Source organism: Sceloporus occidentalis, unplaced genomic scaffold, assembly GCF_023333645.1.
Source record: "Sceloporus occidentalis isolate IW3139 unplaced genomic scaffold, rSceOcc1.0.p SCAF_71, whole genome shotgun sequence".
NCBI lineage: Eukaryota > Metazoa > Chordata > Lepidosauria > Squamata > Phrynosomatidae > Sceloporus > Sceloporus occidentalis.
In genome coordinates, this window is record NW_028317051.1 from 941118 (window position 1) to 963616 (window position 22499).

General features: G+C 41.0%; 1 protein-coding gene across 1 annotated transcript in view; it reads right to left on the reverse strand.

The window, feature by feature from the left end:
- LOC149286253 (ephrin type-A receptor 7-like) overlaps positions 1-22499 on the reverse strand; it is a 237041-nt gene that overhangs the window by 19076 nt on the left and 195466 nt on the right. Inside the window, exons 10-13 of the mRNA XM_089494294.1 lie at positions 11574-11699; positions 3920-4105; positions 3445-3506; positions 627-869 (exon numbers count right to left, since the gene is read on the reverse strand). Coding sequence (XP_089350420.1) covers positions 627-869; positions 3445-3506; positions 3920-4105; positions 11574-11699 — 617 coding nt within the window. The remainder of the gene's footprint in view (positions 1-626; positions 870-3444; positions 3507-3919; positions 4106-11573; positions 11700-22499) is intronic.

Here is a 22499-nt window from a genome sequence, read left to right on the forward strand (position 1 = left end):
TACATAACTGGGAATTTACCTGGCAGTGAGGATATGTGGTGCACATTCCCAATTAACAATAATCTTAGCATTGTTAATCCTGAGAACAACTTTACTATTACCAATAATAAATTGATTTCATTGTCTATGTATATATATATATGTATATATATATATCATGCTAGTAGTTTGTTCTGCAGGTTACTGTGTCAGTTTTACGGATAGATACTGGCAGAGTTCAATCCTCAACCCAGATGCTAAAAAAGAAAGTCTGTCCACATGTGCACTCCATGTAATTGCACTATAATATGAATTAAGTGTGTATAGGTTTATGAGAAGAAAACAACTGCAGGATTGAAAAGTCTAAATGTAGTTTCCTCTGAAGGAGTCATTTCTGCATCCTGGTCCTGCAGTATACCGATCTGGCAAGATGTATTATTTACATTAGCAAAGAATAGGTATGCTGTATTATTATACTAAGAAGTAAAGGTTTTCCTTATCTTTAAAATATTTTGCAGTACATACAGTATCAAGCATTTAATTGTTTTAAACATATGGGTTTTTGGTATAAGGAAATAGCTTTATTCTAAATGGTAATGACAATAAATACTAGAAGCTCTATAGTGTAACTATATACACAATAATGCATGAGTTTGCCGTTTGGTTCTTACATTTGAACTCCGTACCATGGTGGTAAAGACTGTGTCAAGTTTATCTTCCTGGATATGTCGAAATCCAGAAATTTTGCAGACCAAGTTAGAGTTAACCAGGACTCCGTGTGCAGCAAGGCATTTGTGAATATAGCTCATCTCGGTCAGATACTTCATTCCTGATGCAATACCACTTAACATTCCTATCAGTTGGGGGACTGTGAACTGACCCTCATGCTTCTGTTAAAATAGAAATAAAAGAAAGTGTGAAGACAATCAAGATTTATTAAGTGAAAATTTAAATGCTATATATTAGCTGGGACCAATCTAGATCATGCCACTACTTGTGCTGCATGGATTAGACCTGAGATCCTCTTGGCGGGCAAAAGTCATGATGATAGGGACACTCTGACAATCTTTACAGTCATAGTAAATGTAGAAACATATATTTTGTGTACCATTCTAGCTCTCAAAGGGCAAAATAGATACCCAAAAAGAAATTCAATTTCATTATAATTAGTCATTTATGTAGTCATGAAAATGTTTTTTTTATTAAACATTATTATTCATTCTACAGGAAATATAGCAAGTATTAAAACAAACAGACAGTTTTCAAATACCCGAGATTTCGGAGATTTCATAATCACATTGTTTTATTCGGTAGGCAAGCTTAGTAAGGCAATTTTACGGTAGTGCTTACTAAGCTGTGCACATTTTTTCAGAACCGACAGTTGTGTATTTAATGTATTTCTCCTAACACAGTATTCAGTAGTTCAGCAATGCATTTCTTATGCTCTCTTTCCATATATGCCTTTCTTGAGGTCAGCATGTTTTTTTGACTAAATATTTGCGTGAACAGCCTTACAAAGGCTATAACCAACATATTGTTTGAGGTTTCACAACAAGGGAAGAATAAGCTGGCTAGATGTGTCTTTTTGATGGCAAGTTTCCTCCTTCCTCTGCTCATTTGGTACTCACCAGCTGGAGTGTACACAGAAGCAAACAAAGCAAGCCAGTATCTCTGATTCCAGCCAACAGATATATTGGTATATCTGAAGCAGAAAGAAGGAAATCGAAGATTCTTTATGGGGTTGTTGGTCTCCACATCTACTGGTTTCATCAGGGAGTGATGGACAGAGGAGTCATGTGGAACCTTTCATATAGCCAGACTGCAACAATCGCGACCTTGAATATTTTACTTGCAGAATATAAAGCTTTGGACAAAGTGTGACTAGAGTTGAAAGACACATAAATGTGTCCTTGAAGTTAATATATAAGAACTACATTCTGTATATCATTAAGAATCAAATATAGACACCAAACAAAACTAATAACATTTTGTAAGAAGACTCTGTGTACATACAGTTTGTATTAACTTAAGTTGTTCCTACACAATCATGCATAATTATACTTTTATGCTAAGGTACTGTGTCTTGCAAGAACCCTTTGTCTTCTGGAATAATCAGCTGTCTGATTTTATTTGCCTTTCTTTACACCTTTTATGTTATCAGATACACCATTACACTATTGTGCTGTGTAATTTTCATGCTTTGTGAAACTCATGAAAAAGAGGGAATTTTAAATTTGTCAACACAAAAGCAATGCTATAATGACTTGAAATTATACACAGATACCAAGTTTGGAAGCAGTTTTCAGTACACCAAGCAAGTGGCAACAGATGAAAGTAAAGACATCAGTTCTTAGTCCTTAATTATGCAAGATTAGAAAGGACTAATACCTGAAAGAACTATATGGAAAGGACATGATTATCCATGCATAAGACTAAATAAGCTGTCACAAAACAAAAGTTGCCAACCAAAGGTAAAAACAGTTAGTTTAGAAAAAAAAATGAATTAGGTTTAATCTTCCTCATAAGAATCCAATTTTACAGGTTACCAATGAAACTTCAGAATGAAAGACAATTGACGTTTGGACTATAGCTCACTAGATGCACACAATAAAATAATTTTAGCATCTTATGAAGCAATCCACTGTAGCTGCTGTTAGAAAAGGTGCAAATAATTAGCTTGAAAGCAATCATTTGCTGATTTCGGTGCAGTTTGTGAGCTGACACCAAACTGTCATGAGGTCAGAGTCCGTGTACCAGACCCCAATGAAGTAACTCACCTGAATATCCCCTATCCACGTGTACCGGATCCAGCGGCGCGCCTCCAGCTTCCCCCTCTGCATCCAGTTTATGTGCCCCCGAATGGAGACGGCAGGGAACACGCTCAGATGACGTCACGCACAGAGGTGGGGGGTCCACCGAGCGGTAAGTTTAAAACCCAGTACCGACCTCAGCTATTGACCCCAGACTCAGTGAACCTCCAGGAACCTGACCTTGGCTACTAAGTAGCTCTCTCTGATTCCTGTGCACTGACTCCTTTGTCCTGCATCCCAGACTCCACGGTAACTTGCCTACATCACCCCTTACATATGAATACCATATTTTCGACAAAATGTTAACTTTTGCATATTGCTCTAGTCGAATATTCAGGAGATTACTGCTTCTGTTATTTTGAATATAGAAAGAAGTCTATTCCTCAAACTGCAATTGCATGCAAACTGGTAAAAAAGAAGTCCAATTGACAAAGTCAATAAAACAACTCAAATTCATAAACTAGATAGAAACATAAATGCAAATATGAAAATAAAAAACAGGGATCCCCTGGAACCCCTACTAACCCCATCCCACACAAGATTAGAGGGAGGGATAGAAGCAAAGATTGTGTGCCAACTTTATTTCTGAATCCCAGTTATTACATCTCATTGTAGCTTTATCTCTGATATGTACACAGCTAGTAGGTAAACTTACCCTTAAGAAGGAATCCAGTACTCCATTTCCCATGTACTCCATTACAGTCATCATTGTATTACCTAGGAGCAAAGATTCCATTATTATTTGTTAGATGTGGAGATGACACAGAACAGAGAGGTAACCTAATGTCTTAAGAAATATCAGACAATGCAACAATAAACAGAAGGAAAGTACATTTATCAGAGATAAAAGAATGAGCTATTTAAGGCATTAAAATGACTTTTAGAAAGTCTATGATACCAAGGGACATTTTAAAGAAAAACATTTTAAAGTTGCTTTGTAGGTTGACAGCTCTTAATTAACATTCTGGTAGTCTGAGACATGTATTTTTTTGTATTAGAAATTTCAATATCTCTATTGACTGTTGTCAACAAAAATGGAATTCATTAGAAACAGTTTTGTTACGAGAAGCTAATCTATTATAAATATTTTGGTATTATGTTACTATGGTATCCAGAATAATGGACCATACCTCTTGTGATGACACCTTCAAGGCGGATAATGTTGGGATGGTCAAACTGACCCATGATACTTGCTTCTGCTAAAAATGCTCTCTTCTGCTTGTCCGAGCAGCCTACCCTGAGTGTCTGGATTGCAACAGGAAGCTCTCGCTTGCTGGGAAGCTTTAAGCAACCTCGGCATATTTCACCATATTCACCTGAATGAAAACAATAATGCTTTCATCAAGCAGGATAGATAGAAAGATATGTACTTATACATTAAAAGTGAATTTCAATGGTATCTTTTAACAAAATTTGCTAACATTTTCCACTCTAACATTAAATAACAGATTCATTTTATGGCTTTGATTGACGCCTGTTACCTAAGGAAGGACAATGTTCTATTCTACTTGGAAATGTTGACTTCATGACATATTAAAATGCAACATACATTATGCACAAATTATTTATAATATGGTAACATTTACTTGTTCTGTTTTCTTTTGTCAGAAAGTTATATTGCTGAACATTCGTGTCACGGAGCTGGCTAGTTCGACCGACTACCTCCGCTTACTTGTGCTCCCTTATCCTGGGACACCACACTTTCCCCGGTTCCCCAGTCACTAGCGAGACTCAGTGTAGGGTAAAACCAAACGAAGACTGATTTATTTTAGACACACAGGGCTGGATATATCCAGCAAAACACACATTTACATAAAATAAGATATTGGGACACAAACCGCCCCCTTAATCTGAATCCCAGAGACAACAGGGGCAGTAACGGGATTAACAATACAATGGGGGGGGGGACTGATTTATACAATTTAATAATGCACCATAGGGTGGAGGGGTCTGATATTTAATTAAAACAATGGCGGTCACTCCCTGGTGGCAGATCCTGTCTGTCTGCTGGAGATAATCCCCTCAGCCAGTGATGACATGATACTGCTGGGGGTAGCCACAGAAGCCTTTACAAACCCAGGGCCCATAGTCAATAGGGAGGAGGCTGGCAGTCAGGCCTCTCCAGTGGTCCCAGTGATGGAGGCTTATGTCACAATTCGTATATATGTTGATACACTGGATCAAATTAGTTACATAAGTCTGAACCCTAAAAATATTGATGAAAAAAGAATACCTCCATGGCTCTAACTCTAATAAGTCAATACACTAACTAAGAAACTAGGTCAAGAAGTCATAGTACTAAATGTGCAACTGGGACTGTGAATGTATACATGTAATTGTATAAGTAAAAGCCATAATCCCAAATGCTCTAATATGATGTAACGGTGACATCTTTCCCTTTAATGGCCTAGATTTCCAGTACCTACTCCATAGTATGTATGCTCAGTGATTTGAAGATTTTGTTAATCACTGCTGTTGAGACTGTGAGTAGAGACAGAACAATATGTGAAATACAAGTTGTCACGGAGCTGGCTAGTCCGACCGACTACCTCCGCTGTCTTGTGCTCCCTTAGCCTGGGACAACACACTTTCCCCGGTTCCCCAGTCACTCGCCGAGACTCAGTGTAGGGTAAAACCAAACGAAGACTGATTTATTTTGGACACACAGAGCTGGATATATCCAGCAAACACACATTAACATAAAACAAGATATTGGGACACAAACCGCCCCCTTAATCTGCCTCTCAGAGACAACAGGGGCAGTAACGGGATTAACAATACAATAGGGGGGAGACTGATTTATATAACATTAAACATCAAAGAATGGTGGTCACTCCCTGGTGGCAGATCCTGGCTGTCTGCTGGAGATAATCCCCTCAGACAGTGATGAGATGATACTGCTGGGGGTAGCCACAGAAGTCTCTACAAACCCAGGGCCCATAGTCAATAGGGAGGAGGCTGGCAGTCAGGCCTCTCCAGTGGCCCCAGTGATGGAGGCTTCCGTCACAATTCTTCCCCCTCCGAATTGGACTGACACAGGATGAGACCCCAAACGGGTTGACTCCGTAGTCAGTCAGTTTATTTGGCCCATCAATGCCCTCCCAAAATTGTTGCTCCTGCTGCTGCTGGGAAGATGGGCCGGCTGAGCCATCTCCCGGGTACCGCTGGGGAGGGATGCCGCCTGCATCCCCTCCCTGGTGCTCCTGCTGCCGTTGAGGAGGGAGTTCAGGTTGATCCGGTCCCGGAATTAGGTTCTGCCGCTGGGGAGATGGACCGGCTGTTCCACCTCCCTGCTTCTGCTGGGGGGGCAGGTCGGCCGCTGTATCTCCCTGAATTCCTGCAGCTTTGGTAGGTGCTGGGCAGAGGCCAGCGATGCTCTGCCCTGTTGCCAGCACTTCAGCTGGGGTTAGGGCATCTTGTGGGTCGGCCTGCCGCTGGGGAGGGAGGGCCGCTTCCTCCGCTCCCGGACATGTGAGCTGCCGCTGGGGAGAAGGGCCGGCTGCCGTATCTCCCTGGATCCCTGTAGTGATTGCAGGTGTGGGGCAGAAGCCAGCAGCGCTCTGCCCTGTTGCCAGCTCTTCAGCTGGGACTAAGAGATCTGGGCAGACTGCCCAGCATTCTGAGGACCCAGGTGTGGAGACTGCAGTGTTATCCACCCCTCTTGGGTTAACATCCTCAGACAATAAATCAAATAAATCCCCAGTCTCTGGTTGTGGTGTAAAGTCGCACAGCTCCAGTATTGGATCTGGATTAGCTGCCCAGCATCCCTGTGACTCAGGGGTGGAGACCGCAGTCCAATCCACCCCGCCTGGGTCAACATCCTCAGCTGACCACTCAATCACATCCACAAAATCCACACAATCCCTGGACACCGGGGCATTCTGTTGAACGCGTTCGAACAGTTTTTTATACGCCTTCTCCAGTTCCCACTCCTGTGTAATTAAAAAGTCTAAATCACCTTTAAGTTCTAGTGCATCTGGGAGGTCCCACTCCCTGAAATCCCGGATGTCCTCAATCCGCCACTCCGCTGTGCTGCCGAAGTCCGGATCCTCCTGAAGACTATCCCATAATAATCCCAGGCCACCGAAGTCATAGCCCTCTGGAGAACATTCTTTCGCAGTTCCCCAATATGCTTGCTCTGTATACCACTGCAGAGCCCTATAGTGATCTTCCAGCTCTACCTCCTGTTGCACCAGCTTGTCCAATTCGGATACCCATTGCTCCTGGGGTTGCTGTCCCAGGAATGACATCCGTAGTTCCCGCTGGTCTCTAATCTTTTGTTCGGAGCTTGGAAGACACTGACCCCGTCGTATAACAGCCCTCTGCCATACTGACCGTCGAACCACTTGCCTCAGGTTCTGGTATTGTTCTGTAGGCAAAGCAGTGGTGTAGCAGGAGAGGATGACCCGCAGCAGCCCCTGGAATTCTGATACCACATCCATGTCCTTGTCAAGGCGACCGAAGTCTGCCGTCCTGTCGGTCAATCCCGGTAGAAAGTAAGTGTCCCTCAGACTAAGAAGAAATCCCACCGCTGCCACCAATGTCACGGAGCTGGCTAGTCCGACCGACTACCTCCGCTGTCTTGTGCTCCCTTAGCCTGGGACAACACACTTTCCCCGGTTCCCCAGTCACTCGCCGAGACTCAGTGTAGGGTAAAACCAAACGAAGACTGATTTATTTTGGACACACAGAGCTGGATATATCCAGCAAACACACATTAACATAAAACAAGATATTGGGACACAAACCGCCCCCTTAATCTGCCTCTCAGAGACAACAGGGGCAGTAACGGGATTAACAATACAATAGGGGGGAGACTGATTTATATAACATTAAACATCAAAGAATGGTGGTCACTCCCTGGTGGCAGATCCTGGCTGTCTGCTGGAGATAATCCCCTCAGCCAGTGATGAGATGATACTGCTGGGGGTAGCCACAGAAGTCTCTACAAACCCAGGGCCCATAGTCAATAGGGAGGAGGCTGGCAGTCAGGCCTCTCCAGTGGCCCCAGTGATGGAGGCTTCCGTCACACAAGTCACACATTGTATTGCTCTCGTTTGGGAAACCAAGAAGTGTTAAACCAGAAACCTGGACAATAATTAGCCACTTGGGTCACCCTTAACTGCTACTATTATGTAACCGATGTGGTAATACTGAGACCTTTATGCCAAACAGTGATAGCAAAATTAGAGTTATAGATTATAAACTACTAGAACTATGTGCACTAGAATAGTGTATTTGGCTATTATACATCTAACTAAACTCTACAGTCAGAACTTTATAAGGCTAACTGATCTGTGCAGCCCAACGTAGTAATGTTTTAAAAAGCACCCTTTTATGAGAACACTGTTGAAGATAAATTATCATCACAAACATGATTATACATAGCTAAGAACCATTTTGGTTATAGTCCTTGTCTATGTCATACAAGATCTTTTTATAGAAACATCGAAATTTGTATTATGTCTTAAAGTTAACTCTATCTCCAATATATTAATATATTTGAATAGGTTGGCCATGCTAATATGAAGGATCTCAGGCACTGTCATTGATTGTATCCCACTAAAGTATTTCTTCTTACAGCTGTACATAAGCTGTAAGAGAGCACTCGCACTGTAAAAGTTAAATTCTTCATATCTCTCTATATGTCATTATAAAAATCCATAACCTCCCAATGAACTTATCATTGAAGAAAAAAAAAAGAACGAAAAATAAGCCCTGAAGAACTGAGCTTGAAGTTGAGGCGTGCACAAGTGATTAAAGCTTCAGGGTTGTAAGAATGGAATTAATTTGCTTTAAAGTTTTCAGCGGCAAAGCGGATGAAGATCAATAAATCATTTAGTAACTTAGCATATTTCTAGACAGAGCTCTGCAAAGCCCTCTCAGAACAGATGTTAGCTTGTGATGCCTTACAGAGAGATCAGGAGCATCATTTACTGGCATTCTAGCTGCAGGTAAATGAGAAAATAAACTATGGAGAAAAAAATAGCAAATTGTGTAAACTATCAAAGATCAGGCATCTGCAGACGTGATTTCCCTACTTCAGGAGGGGTTATGCCCTAAGCCTGCGGGAGTAAATCTGGTGAATTGGCCCACTTACCAATATTTTGGAATAGTTTTTACTACAGTTTTTTTGTCCAACTTTTGAGGCAAAACGAAAATATTGTTTCCATGTTACATACCCATTTTCGGGTATCTGAAGCCGGCCAATGCAATTTACCTCCTCAAACCACATATTTTTGAAAACTAGACACCCCAAGGTATTTCAAATGCTGGTATTTTTACCCTTTCAATGCACTAGTTCTACCATCAGCCTTTGTCAAACTTTATGGTAGTATACTGGCGTTTTTTGCAGGGAAATCTTGGCGTTTTTCTCCAAAAGAAGTCTATGGGAGAGAAAAAACGCCATGAAAACGCCATGTGGGTTTTGCCTTGGCGTTTTTTCTGGTGTTTTTTTCCACAGTTACAATGCAGAGGATGGACCCAGTATCTGTGTGTCCTACGAGAAATAGGCTGGAAACAAACAGTTTCACACAAAACAAAGTTCATATTGAATTTTACACCATTTGGAACAAACATGCCATTACAAACAAACATACCCAACTGGATCCTGCGTGCCAAAAGCAACAGCAAACAATTTGCACCATCATTTGGGGCCAATCTTCCTAGAGGAGCAGACATTCGGAATAAAGCATGCCTTACAAACCACAGAAAAAAGACAAAAGGGTCCGCCGGGGAGTGTTTAAGTAGAACTCTACCAAGGAAATGACATCAGGAGGGGGCAGATACTTGCCATTTATCCTAATCCCTTTTAGCTGGGTGACAATTCTAACGTGTAAAGGCTGGAAAAATTGCCTAAGGTCAAAAAAGCAATTTCCACAGAAAGGCTAAAACGCCAGAAAAAACTCCAGAAAAAACGCCAAAACACAGGAAAATGCAGTGGCAGTTTCATCAAGAAAATAACGCAGGACAAAAACCCAAGTGGAAACCTAGCTAAATAGATTAATATCTTATTGAAAGACTGGAAACAGAAAGAATTGTCCTTGTGGGGTAGGATAACTTTGAAATCTTATATCCTTCCTAAATGGCTGTATATTTTTAGTATGACTCCTTTATTCATCCCCAAAGTTGGTTGGATATGATCCAAGCCAGCTTTCATAACTTTGCATGAAAGGGTAAGGAACCCAGAGTCAATTTAAAAACTCTCTCTACCAAGACAGATAAAGGTAGCGGCCCACTTATTAAAGAGTATTTAAAGTTACTTTCCTCAGATTCCAAACAAGAGCCTTGGTTTTTGGAAGAAACTAATTCCTGTACACCAATGAATTTTAACCAATTTATGTACAAAATAATACGTTTTCAGAATGTAGACAATTTATTGTCCCATAATATGATACTGATTTGGTTCAAAATTAAAAAAAGATTAAGCTTGGAGAATATGTTCTTAGATTCGCTAAAACTGATATATCTGACATTGATTATGAAAGACATTTGTTTAAAATCTTGGATAGACAAGGGATTATTATGTGTTAACTTCTTGCTGATAATGAAATGAAATCTTTTGAGAATCTTAAAATCAAATGCAACCTCCATAGTTCTCAAAAACGTAATTATTTGAGAATAATAAACTGTACTGCTAACCATCTGTTTAGTATAGACCTCAATCTTAGGGTCAATTTGAATAAAGTTTTTGCTCCTGGTAGAATCAAAAAAGTAGTGGCAGCCTGTACTGATTGTATCAAGGGAAACCGTTTTATCAGTAATGAAGCTGTAATATTTAAATGGAAGAAAGAGAATAAATTACAAATAGACAGAGTAAACTGGCTAAAAGATTAAAAAGCTTCAATTAAATGGGTTCATGACTTGTCTCTATTAGAGACACATTTTGAAGTTATTAACATATGGTACTTCATTGCCATTACATTCTAAGATATGGTTGCCATACAGCAGATGGTACTAGCCTCCATATATGGTGGAGTTGTCCAAGAACTAAAGAACTATCTGTGCATTTACACATCGGATGGCCTTCTATTTGACCATTCATTGTTTTTCAGGAGTTAAAAATTAATTGCAAGAAATTGGAAAAGAGGCCAACCATTCTCCCATATCCAATTTGTTAAACAACTGACGTATCAATTACAAATGGAAAGAGGAGTAAGGTATATTGATAACTCTTCTAGCAACAAAATGGCAATTATGTATGTATAAAGTGAGCGGCCTTGAAAGGGTTTGGAAGCTTGCAATACTTCATTGGAATATGGGAATATTCTTCGGTCTCCTGGCAATGGAACATGTTTTCTTTTTTGTTTTTTCCCCTTTCATTTGCTTTTCCTAATTTGCGTTGTAATTACATAGTTACATAGGCTGAAAACAAAGTCATGCGTCCATCAAGTTCAGCCTTTCCTATATCTGTTAATTTGTTGCTGTTGATCAAAAAAAAACCAGTTTGGCTCTTTCCAATTTTGCACTAACTAGGGAAAAAATTCCTTCTTGACCCCAAAATGGATTAATAAACTGTTTCCCCATAGCTAAAGATTATTTCCCTGAATATTATGTTTTTCCAAGTATTCATTCAGTTGCTGTTTAAACTTCTGTACAGATCTGGTATGGATTTGCTGGAGAAGATATTTGTTTATGATGTTATTGTAATTCTGTCTGTTATTCTTGTCTAAATTAACAAAATAAAAAAATAAATCTTAAAAAAAAAAGAATTTAGCATTTAAACATTTGGGACATCTAAATCTATACGGTAAATGTTCCACACATGTTCTCTGTTGGACCGACCTGTCCCAAGTATTCTTTCAATCTTAATGCTTGAATTGTCCAATTCCTTTGCAAATAAGTGAACCGCTTGCATTGGATCTTCACAGGTGTCTGGGTCTATATAAGTTCTTCTTGTTGGTATTTTGACTGTAATCAAGAACAGGTTAACAATTAGCTGATTTATGCACCAGGATTAGAGGTATTCAAAAGCATTAAATTTAATAGACGAAAACAGAAAAGTACCACCTAAACAGAAAAGGTTTACACATACACTTCCTGACTCAATACCTGCCACTGGTAACCATTATAAGGTATAATATTCTAACTTGTCCTATATACTCATTATCATAATAAAGCATGCAAGGTTAATTTCCAGATTATGAATGCTGAACACCAATATCTGCTGGAACCAATTTGGTATAATTACATGAAGACATGGCATCATTACAAGGATGGACATGTCTGTAATACAAATGTAAGGTTGCTTGGTATTATTATACATTCCTGTGCTTTCAACAGATGATAATAAAAATTGCTGAAACACAAAACATGTACATTCAATTGTTTTCTACAGTGATAACACCACTTTTTTTTTTGAAAAGTAATTTTTATTTTGTCAATAGAAAAGATGACTTCCAAATAAACTTAAATACAGACAACACACCACATCATAGGTACAGTGTACATATCACGACAACGCCAATGAGCGCGGAACAGGAGATAATGTAAACAGAATGTACCCTAATAATAGGCCCCTGGCACAACGCCCAAAAGACGAAGGCCCAGAAAGGCACACATTGAGCGCACTGAATATCAGCGCCGGTGAGTCTGGAGTAGGTGTAAGTATCGAAAATCATCTCCAGAGAGAAATGCAGAGAAAGGAAAAGAGATAAAGCCAGAAGACCAAAGAGAAGCACCGAAAAAAGGAGAGGGGGAGAAAAAATAAAAAATAAAAAAATAAAATTAAAAATTAAAAAAAAAAAATAAAGAAATAAAAAAAAGAGATAGAACTCTCAGAAACCTCAGAGCCTCAGCCAGCCGAACAACAGGTAGCAGCCACAGGTCAGATCCACGAAACCGTTGCTGGCGACATCCCAAATTTCTCCATCCACGGACCCCAGGTGAGAAAGAAAATGTGGGACTTGTCATGCAGGTAAGCCGTGATCTTTTCCATCTTCAGCATATGCCAAATTTTAGCTTCAACGACGTGCAGCTCAGGAGTGCCAGATTTCCATACTTGGGCAATAGCGAGACGGACCGCCGTACAGACTCGAAATATAAGACGATGCGCTGGTTTAGACAGAGTATCCGAAGGATAGCATCTACAGAGAAGAGCCGACCAAGGCTCGGGTCGGAGGGATTCCCCAAGAGCATCGCTCAGCAAACTGAAGAAATGGGCCCATATCGGCACAAGCTTGGGGCAGGTCCACCAAATATGCAGCGGGGTCCCCACCTCGTCACAGCCACGAAAACAGAGAGGGGAATGCGTCGGGAACATACGGTGCAGGCGTGAAGGGGTGAGATGCCAGCGAGACAACACCTTAAAGCAGTTCTCCTGCACAAGAGTGCAGGCGGTGACTTTCCAAATGTTCTCATAAATCTCCCCCCAATCAGAGGAGTCGAGGGCTTGATCCAAATCGGTCTCCCATTGGCTTTCAAAAGAAGGCGAGGACGAGTACTTCACCCCCAAAGCATGGTTGTACAGAAGTGATATCGCCCCAGCGATTTTATGGGAACGCACGCACAAATGTTCATAAAAGGTAGCAACGTAATCCGGAAAGCGCTTGAGGAACTGAAGGAGAAAATGAGAAATCTGGCTGTATCGAAAAGTTTCAGACATAGGTATGTCGTGCAATGAGGCTAGTTGCTGGAAGGAGTAGGGCCGACCGTTGAGGAGCAGATCTCCCACTGTAACCAGACCCTTGTCAACCCACCACTGGAACGGACGAATCTGAAGACCAGCCGGGAAATTCCGATTCTGGAACACCGGTTGCAATCTAGAACCATTGTCCATGAGCTTATATTTGCGACGAACCCGGTACCAGAGAGAGAAGGAATGTAGGAGGGTAGGGCTGTCAGATATCCTGCTTTTATCCAGGGTAGGGAGCCACATAAGCCATCGGAGATTCGCCCCAGAGGAGAGATCAGACTCCAGCTGAACCCAGCGCGCAGGTGAGGGGCGCACCGAGAGGGACAAAAGCATGGCCAACTGAGCCGCAACATAGTATTCATAAAGGAGGGGAGTGGATAGCCCTCCAGCCTTCTTCGACCGATATAGGGTCGATCTAGCAAGCCTGCTCCTTCGGCCCTGCCAAACAAACCTCTCAATAGCCCCCTGAAGGCCCGCAATAGCTTTCCGAGGGATCGGCAAGGAGATGGAACGAAAAAGATACAACAACTTGGGCAACAAATTCATTTTCACCGCATAGATCCTCCCCATAAACGATAAAGCATAGGTGGACCAAGTGGCAAGATTGCGCTTTAGGGTCTGAATTAGCGGCAGGTAGTTGGCCGCATACATCTGGTGATGAGAGGGGGTGATATTAATGCCCAAAGACCGCAGGGAGAAAGGCCGCCATTTAAAATCAAAATTAAGGGAGAGGAGCTTAACCGTAGGGGAGGAAAGACTAACATTTAGGGCGTCGCATTTATCGGAATTGATTTTGTAACCTGAAAGCTTCCCGAACTGTCCAAGCAATTGATACAAATTAGGCAGGGACGTGAGGGGGGACGTCAAAGAGAGCAGGACATCGTCTGCAAACAAGCTAAGTTTGTAGTCCCGACCACCCACAGTAAGACCCTTAATATCCGGGTGCAGACGGATGGCCTGAGCTAACGGTTCAATGGCCAGTGCAAATAACAATGGCGAGAGGGGACAGCCTTGGCGGGTACCCCCCTTAATCGCAAAAGACCGGGAGCGGGTGATAACACCACTTTTAAGACTTTGCACCAGAAATATATACACAGATCAGCCATACCATTATCACCACTGAGGGTGAAGTGAATAACACTGATAATCTTGTTATCATGACACCTGTTAGTGGGTGGGATATATTAAGCAGCAAGTGAACATTTCAACCTCAAAGTTGATGTGTTAGAAGCAGGAAAAATGGGCAAGCATAAATATCTGAGCGTCTTTGACAAGGGCAAAACTGTGATGGCTAGACCAATGGGTCAAAGCATCTCCAAAACTCCAGTTCTTGTGGGGTGTTCCCAGTCTGCAGTGGTCCAAGGAAGTATAAGCTGTGAACCAGCGACAGATTCATGGGTGGCCAAGGCTCATTGATGCACATGGGGGCGAACGCTGGCCCGTGTGGTCAAATCCAACAGATGAGCTACTGTAGCTCAAACTGCTGAAAATGTTAATGCTTGTTCTGATAGAACGGTGTCAGAACACACAGTGCATTGCAGCTACTTGCATATGGGGCTGCGTAGCCGCAGACCAGTCAGGGTGCCCATGTTGACCCTTGTCCACTGCAGAATGGGCCTACAATGGCCACGAGCATAAGAATTGGACTACCGAGCAAAGGAAGAAAGTGGACTGGTCTGATGAATCACGTTTTCTTTTACATCACATGGATGGCTGGGTGCATGTGCATTGCTTACTTGGAAAACACATAGCACCAGGATGACCTATGGGAAAAAAGTAGGCCGGTGGAGGCAGAGTGATGCTTTGAGCAACCTTCTTCTGGGAAACCTTGGGTCCTGCCATGTGGATGTTACTTTAACAGGTATCACCTACCTAAGCATTGTTGAAGACCTTGTAAACCTTTCATGGTTACGGTATTCCCTGATGGCATTGGCCTCTTTCAGCAGGATAATGCTCCCTGCCACAAAGCAAAAATGGCTCAGGAATCGTTTGAGGAACACAACAAGTTCAAGTTGTTGATTTGGCCTCCAAATTCCCCAGATCTCTATCCAATCGAGCATCTGTGGGATGTGCTGGAAAAACATGTCCGATAGACAGCGGCCCCACCTCACAATTTACAGGACTTAAAAGGATCTGCTGCTGAGGTCTTTGTGCCAGATCCCACAACACATCTTCACAGGTCTAGTGGAGTCCATGCCTCAATGTGTCAGGGCTGTATTGGTGACAAAAGGGGGGCCTAGACAATATTAGGCAGGTGTTCTTAATGTTATGGTTGATTGGTGTATATGTTAAAGGTAAAACAATTTAATTCCCCCAACCTTTCACAATGTGTTGACGCATGTGGCAACAGGTGGGGATGCAGTGGGACTGAAGTCAGAAGCCAAACCCACAAAGGGGCATGGTCATGGGTGGGACTCTTGCAGTGCAGCAAGCTTGCAGTGCTCAGCTTCAGAGCTCTGTAAGATGGCCACATGGAAAATGCAATAATAGTGTGTGCTGCAACAGCACGGACCTCAATTCGTCTGAAAGCTCCTTGGGTCGTCCAGTTATGCTGGACAGCTGCACTATGCCTAAAAATCGAGACTGGCCTGTAAAAAAAAAGGGACATGGGAGGCAATTTTAATTTATTTATTTCTGGAATTCCTGCAACAGCTGCACCACCTGAATTGGTGAGCTTTCCACCAAGGCTATATGTGAGGGGTCTATAACACTAAAGGTCAGGACAGTCTGCAAGAGAGTTGTGTTTTAGTTCCTATATATCATGCAGGGCCACCCCAATAATAATGTATAGATGACTTCTTCAAAGTTTTCTCACACGTTAAATTAAACATTATACATGGCTAGCTCAGCAAATCCAGCTGCGAGTGAGCAAGTGAAAACTACAACTCTCCTGCAAACTTTCCTGGCAACTCCTTTTAGTGAACAGATCCCAGTGATGTCTGAGTCACAAAGATCAAATTACCCTTGGTAAAGACTTTGCAACACACTCCTGCTAACACAATGGATGTGTGCTTACCTATCGAAAACTGCTCATTGCTAACAAAAATGTCTTGTGATAGAGAGGAGGCGAAGCATTATTTTCTCTGCTGTGAGAGGTGTCTAGTTCCTGTACATAATCTATCCTGTGTGATAGCAGAAATATCACCCTGATTATAGTTTGCTGTGCATGGCCAACTCCACACATTCAGGTGAAACTCATTTTCGAGCAGTTCATTCATCCGAAACCCACAATTAAGTGAAACAAATGCAAGTCCATTGTCTGTCACCAAGCTATAGACATACACTAACAGCTAGTGATTAACAGAGCTGTGTAAGGTAGTGAATGTTAATTTTGTGTACTGTAATATTTTATATCTGATAGCATGGAGAAGACTGCAGTTAAAGATTTTCTCATTTCTACAATTGTTTATTTTTTTTTCTACTTTGTGAACATGCCGTAAAGCCATCTTCAGCTGCTCAGAAAGAAAAATTACCACTTACAAGGAAGCAGCATTAAAAGATACACCTATGCTCCAGCATGTAAGAGCCACATTTCACATTAAGGTCTCAGCTGTTTTCACCATCAGCGCTCTTCTTATTCTTTATCCCTAACCCTTGCCATGCACTGTAATAACCTACAAACATTTTACAAAATATGTGATCATTTAACCTGTTTAGTGTGTATATATATATATATAAATATATATATATATATATATATATATATATATATATATATATAAAAAATAGCCATTTTATAATAGTGGTTATTATTAAGAATGCAACCACAATTCAATGAGAAAACAATAGCATAAGCAAAATAATTTGATTTTGGCAAATTGGATTTACTGAACCATGTTAAAAGCAGCTATCTTCAGCTATCAAAATAATAGCAACCAATATTGATAGTTTTGCAACAAGAGCCACATTTGTAGTCTTGAAGAGCACCTGGTGCATTAAAATGCTCAACGTCATACAGCTAAACTCAGAGGGGTAATGATTTTGGATTCAATTCAATTTGGTGCCAGTTTTCCCATCAAGCTTATTTTCAAATCTGGGTCCCATTAAGCACAATATCTTAGAATTTCCCAAGTTGAAGCTGTCATGTCCTGTCAGATAAAACTTACAAAAGTAGGGGCCTAGCTTGGTAGATATTTTGCTAGTTAGTGAACAGGCACTCAAATCCACTAATGTTTCCATTAATGGTTCCATTTGCTTTGCAATATCATACACAGATCCTGAAACATATTGATGGTACTTAATTAACCAATGTTTGTGTTGAATTGCATGATCCTATGTAGTATCATCAACATACTTAGGAGCCTTCTAGAGCTAATCCTGAGACTCCTGAAACATATGGTCCATTGTGTTGTGTAGTAACTCAAACGTATTAACCAAATCACTCTAATACTTGCCCTGGATGGAAACATTGACTATGTAACGATGCACTTAACTGAGGGTCTGACCCGGAGATTGCCAGTGGGCAGTCCTGGCCGTGCCCTGCAAGGGAAGGCTCCGGGTAGCCGGAGCCCAGACGTTTCCAGGTATGCCCATGAAGCAGCAATCTGATTGGGTCTTGAAATGTGTAGCAATAACCCTCCCTTACTGGCACTGCGTGCTGTTAGAAGTGATATCATTTCAGCAGGGATGTGGTTAATGTGTGGTAAGTGGTAAGTACTGTGTGCATGAGTGTGTACGTATATGTATTTATATATGTGTCTATGTATAGGTGTGTGTTTGTGCATGTGTTTGTATATGTATCTTTTGGGGGAGCAGAATAAAAGTTATAAAGTGGATGGGAATTTAAAAGGCAGGAAAAAGGCAAAGAAGAGGAAAAAGCGAAGAAAATATGCCAGAAAGTGAAAGAAAAGGTAAAAAAAGAAAAGAAGTAGAGAGGAGGAAATAATATAACAGAAGGAAAAAGATCGCAATAGACAGAAAATAGAGAAAAAAAGTGGAAAAGAGAGCTTGCTTAAAGGCAGGAAATCCAAACAAGAGTCCTTCATGTATAATTGCTGAAGGGCCAAAAGTTTGTGTGTGACCCTGGTAGTTTGCCCCTTCACCCTGGAATTAAAGCAAAAAGTTCCCAGGTATGGCCATCAAGCTATTGGATCTATAAGAGGAAGGATACAATGTGTTCAACCCTTAAACTAGATTTAAATATGTTTTTTTATACATATATATATATATATATATATATATATATATATATATCCTCCCAAAACTTGTATTCATCTAACCATACTTTATTTAAGTGAGGCATGTGAATTCCCTTACGAAAAATTACTGCAGTTTTTAATGAAGTAATACTGCAGTTTTTTGGACATGAAAAAACTGCAATACTGCACTTTTACTACAGTATTACTGCACATTTACTGCACTTTTACTGCATTTGTACTTCACTGTACTGCAGTTGTACTGCACATTTACTGCACTTTTTTTTTTATATTGCAAACCTACAGTTGTGCTTCAATGTACTGCAGCTTTATTGCATTTGTACTTCCGTACAAAAATAACTGCAGTAAAACTGCAGTACAATGAAGTACAAATGCAGTAAAACTGCAGTAAAAGTGCAGTATTGCAGTTTTTTCATGTCCAAAAAACTGCAGTATTACTTCAGAAAAACTGCAGTAATTTTTTCGTAAGGATTAACCTGCTACTTACCAGAGAGGGAAAGGAATACATACCCCTAGCCTTGCAGTGGTTGCAAAGATTAAAAGTAGTAATTATTATTCACTCCCTGTCAGATTTGCAGTACTCAGTTAACCTCCTACCAGCCATCAATTCTTAACATCAAGTTGATACTTAAAGTCACATTACGCTGAATTAAAAAGGTGTTAAGCCACCTACATTTTAAGAATGTAAATATTCTGCTTTCTCCACGTGTGACAGCAAAGTCACACTCCATTGATCCCAGGGAAGGGTCTTCCCTGCTCTTAATTTATACACTTACTGAGTGAATGGTATCAAAGGAGACCCATTTATCAGAGGTAATTTAGAGTTCTTGCCACTAGCACTGGAGCATGAATTCACAAATTTAATTTATCAACTATTCATCTTTCAAAGACTAGTGTTAATTGATACTTTAAGAAAATGTTATCACTGAAAAGAAAGTGCACTACTATGTTTTACTGTTTAAGGTGTTTACATAAGGCAAGGAATTCAGGCTCAAAGTGGTATAAGTAGGAAATCTAAATAGCAGAGTGTTCCTCTCATTTGTATTATGTACCATGTTGGGGCAGAACTGCTATCTACACATAATCTCTACGTGTCTAACAATTAATTTGAGGTCAAACGGTTTTAATTCTATTCAACCAATTAATCTGCATCCATCAGGCTATAGGTCATTCCAATTGAGATTTAGAAAACAGGTAAAGTCCCCAAAACTATTCAGATTCAATAACAGTATAATATTGCTGGTTGTCCTTCAAGCCCTATTTTTCTCTACCTATTATAGACCCACTGTGAAGAACCCTGTCTGATCTTCACTGTTATTATTATATTTATGTGTACCCTGTTTGAATGTGGCTGCAGCTCCAGCCTTCAAAGAGACGATCCTATAATCTGGCTGGGGCTCTTAATCAGCCAGCACAGCCCTGTCTGCCCAGACGGCACCCGCACTACAGGGGGGATAACACAGGTAGGGGAACCCATTGTATCCCTTAATCCCCTCACTTGATACATCCCCTGTATACTGATGGGATTTGTGAGGGGATGTGGCTGATGGGATTTGTGATGGGATGTGGCTGATAGGATTGGGTTCGGTGCACAGTGAATGGAGATTGTATATAAATTCTGTGTGTTTGTAATAAAGAGAGTTCTGTTTTTAACCTCAAAGCATGAAGTCCTGTCTCATGATTGAGGGAAGTGCTGGTCTGTGACTGCTTTCTTCGGACAGCCACAGCGTGTCCGCTTACTGGGAGAGGGAAGGAGCTGACAGGCGGATGTGTCCAGTCTGGGGCACAGGACGATCCGTCACACCCACCACAGACATGAGTCCCACAGAGGTAGAAGTTTCTGTTGCACAGACCCCTCTGTGCTAACAGAGTGACAAAGGACATGGGGGCATCTGATAGTCTAACGATTTAGTCTTAATGGTTTACTCCAGCTTAGAGACATTGCGAGTCACAATAGAGCTATGTAATACAGTTTTGGACCATTGTGCCTACAAAGGGGCACGTAAAAAAGTAATTACTGTGCATGTAAAATAGGTAATGTCATGAGAACTTGTCGCCTTGCCTAATTAAAATCAGTATACTGGCACCATAATAACACCAAATCCTGTATACTTTAATATAGTTCAGTACCACAGTTAACTTCTGTACATTTTCACAGTCATGGGGATTTAGAAACATAGGCATTGCTATGAATGGCAGACTGGTTTCTATCATGAACCACTCAAGGACTACTTGCTGGTGAAATGCTTCAGGGAGCAGAGGATAGCAAACTGACATGACATATGCCAGAAATCAAATCAAGTTATCCCTTCTCACATCTGGACCATCCCTGACAAGTCCTGTCTGTGAAATCATTGTGTCTTGATAACCGAGAATGCCCAACAAAGACAAAGCCTCGTGTAGAGCGGAGAGAAATTCTGACAGTATCTGTTCACCCTGACGAATGCTAAGAAACTCATGCTTTTCTAGGCATGCTGACTGACTGAGGTTACTTCATAGACAAGGGATGATGTCCAGATAGCTGTCGGTGAAGCTTATACTTGAATGTTCTGGCTTTAAACTATTGCTAAAATCCATGCCAGTTTCAGGCATGAGAAGATGGGTTTTTGGACCTGTAATACTCTAAGTGCTGTTTCTACCCTGCTTTAAAATAAAATGTACATTAAACAGCATGGTCAAAAACACATTCCCTGAAATTCTGTTTTTGTTTGTAGTTTTTCTATGTTTTAGACAGATTCACGGTGCTACAGTAGAAGTCACCACCGGATCTCTATATTCCTTAAGCAGTTCTAGTCATGCAGAACAGACATGGTATTTTATAAGTTGGCTCCTTTGGCACATATCTGATGCTGCGCGCATTGCATGCGGCAGTAGAAACAGCTTGTGTGCTATGTCTGGAAAGATATTGGCACACACGCAAATGAATCCACAGTCTGCTGCTGCTGCAGCCAATGTGAAACAGTCTTATAGTAACTGATCTCAGCCCAAGATCAATGTAGTTTTAATGATATTTGTATGCTAAGTAAATGGAAAAACATCTCCAGTACAGCAAAATTATAAGGTAAAAAGGCATTTTTTTTTAATATTCAAGACTATATATATACTATATATCCTTCACTGTTACTAAGGGCCATAGCCCAAGCCCTGAAAAACAGCACCAGACTGTTATTCCTTCTCCAGTTTTCTGCTATTCTGGTAGGTAGCATTCTCCTTGCATCCTCCAAACCCAGATTTGTTTAACAGACTTCCAGATTCACTCCAGAAAACACATTTCCACTGCTCCAGTCAGCTTGCGTTATCTCACTCCAGCTGATGCTTACCATTGTACATAGTGATCTTTGGCTTGTGTGCAGCTGCCCAGCCATGGAAACCCAATTAATGAAACTCCTGAGGAACAGGGTTTGTGCTGATGTTGCTTCCAGAGCCAGTTTGGTACTCTGCAGCGAGTGATGCTGCAGAGGACAGGCAATTTTCACGTGCTACTCGGGTCAGCACTCAAGAGCCCTTCTCTGTGAGTTCACGTACTCCACTGCTTTTGTTATTCCTAGGTGCTTCCACTACATAAAAATAGCACTTACAGTGGTCAGGGGCTGATTTAGCAGGGTAGAAAATTCACAAACTGACTTGTGCCAACATCATATGATCGTGCCACATTAAAAGTTACTGAGCTCTTTAGTACATCCCATTCTATTGCCAATGTGTATCTATAGAGATAGCTGCCCATGTGCTTCATTTTATACACCTGTTAGCAAAGGGTTTGGCTGAAACTCAATAATTAGGAGGGGTGTCTACATACTTTTGGTCATATAGTACGGTATATATGTGTGTGTATATTTAGGGAGGGAATTGAAACATGCATAGGATAGGTATAAAAGTAGTGATTAAAGTCTCAGTCTTTACACTAGGAAAGGTGGGGCAGGC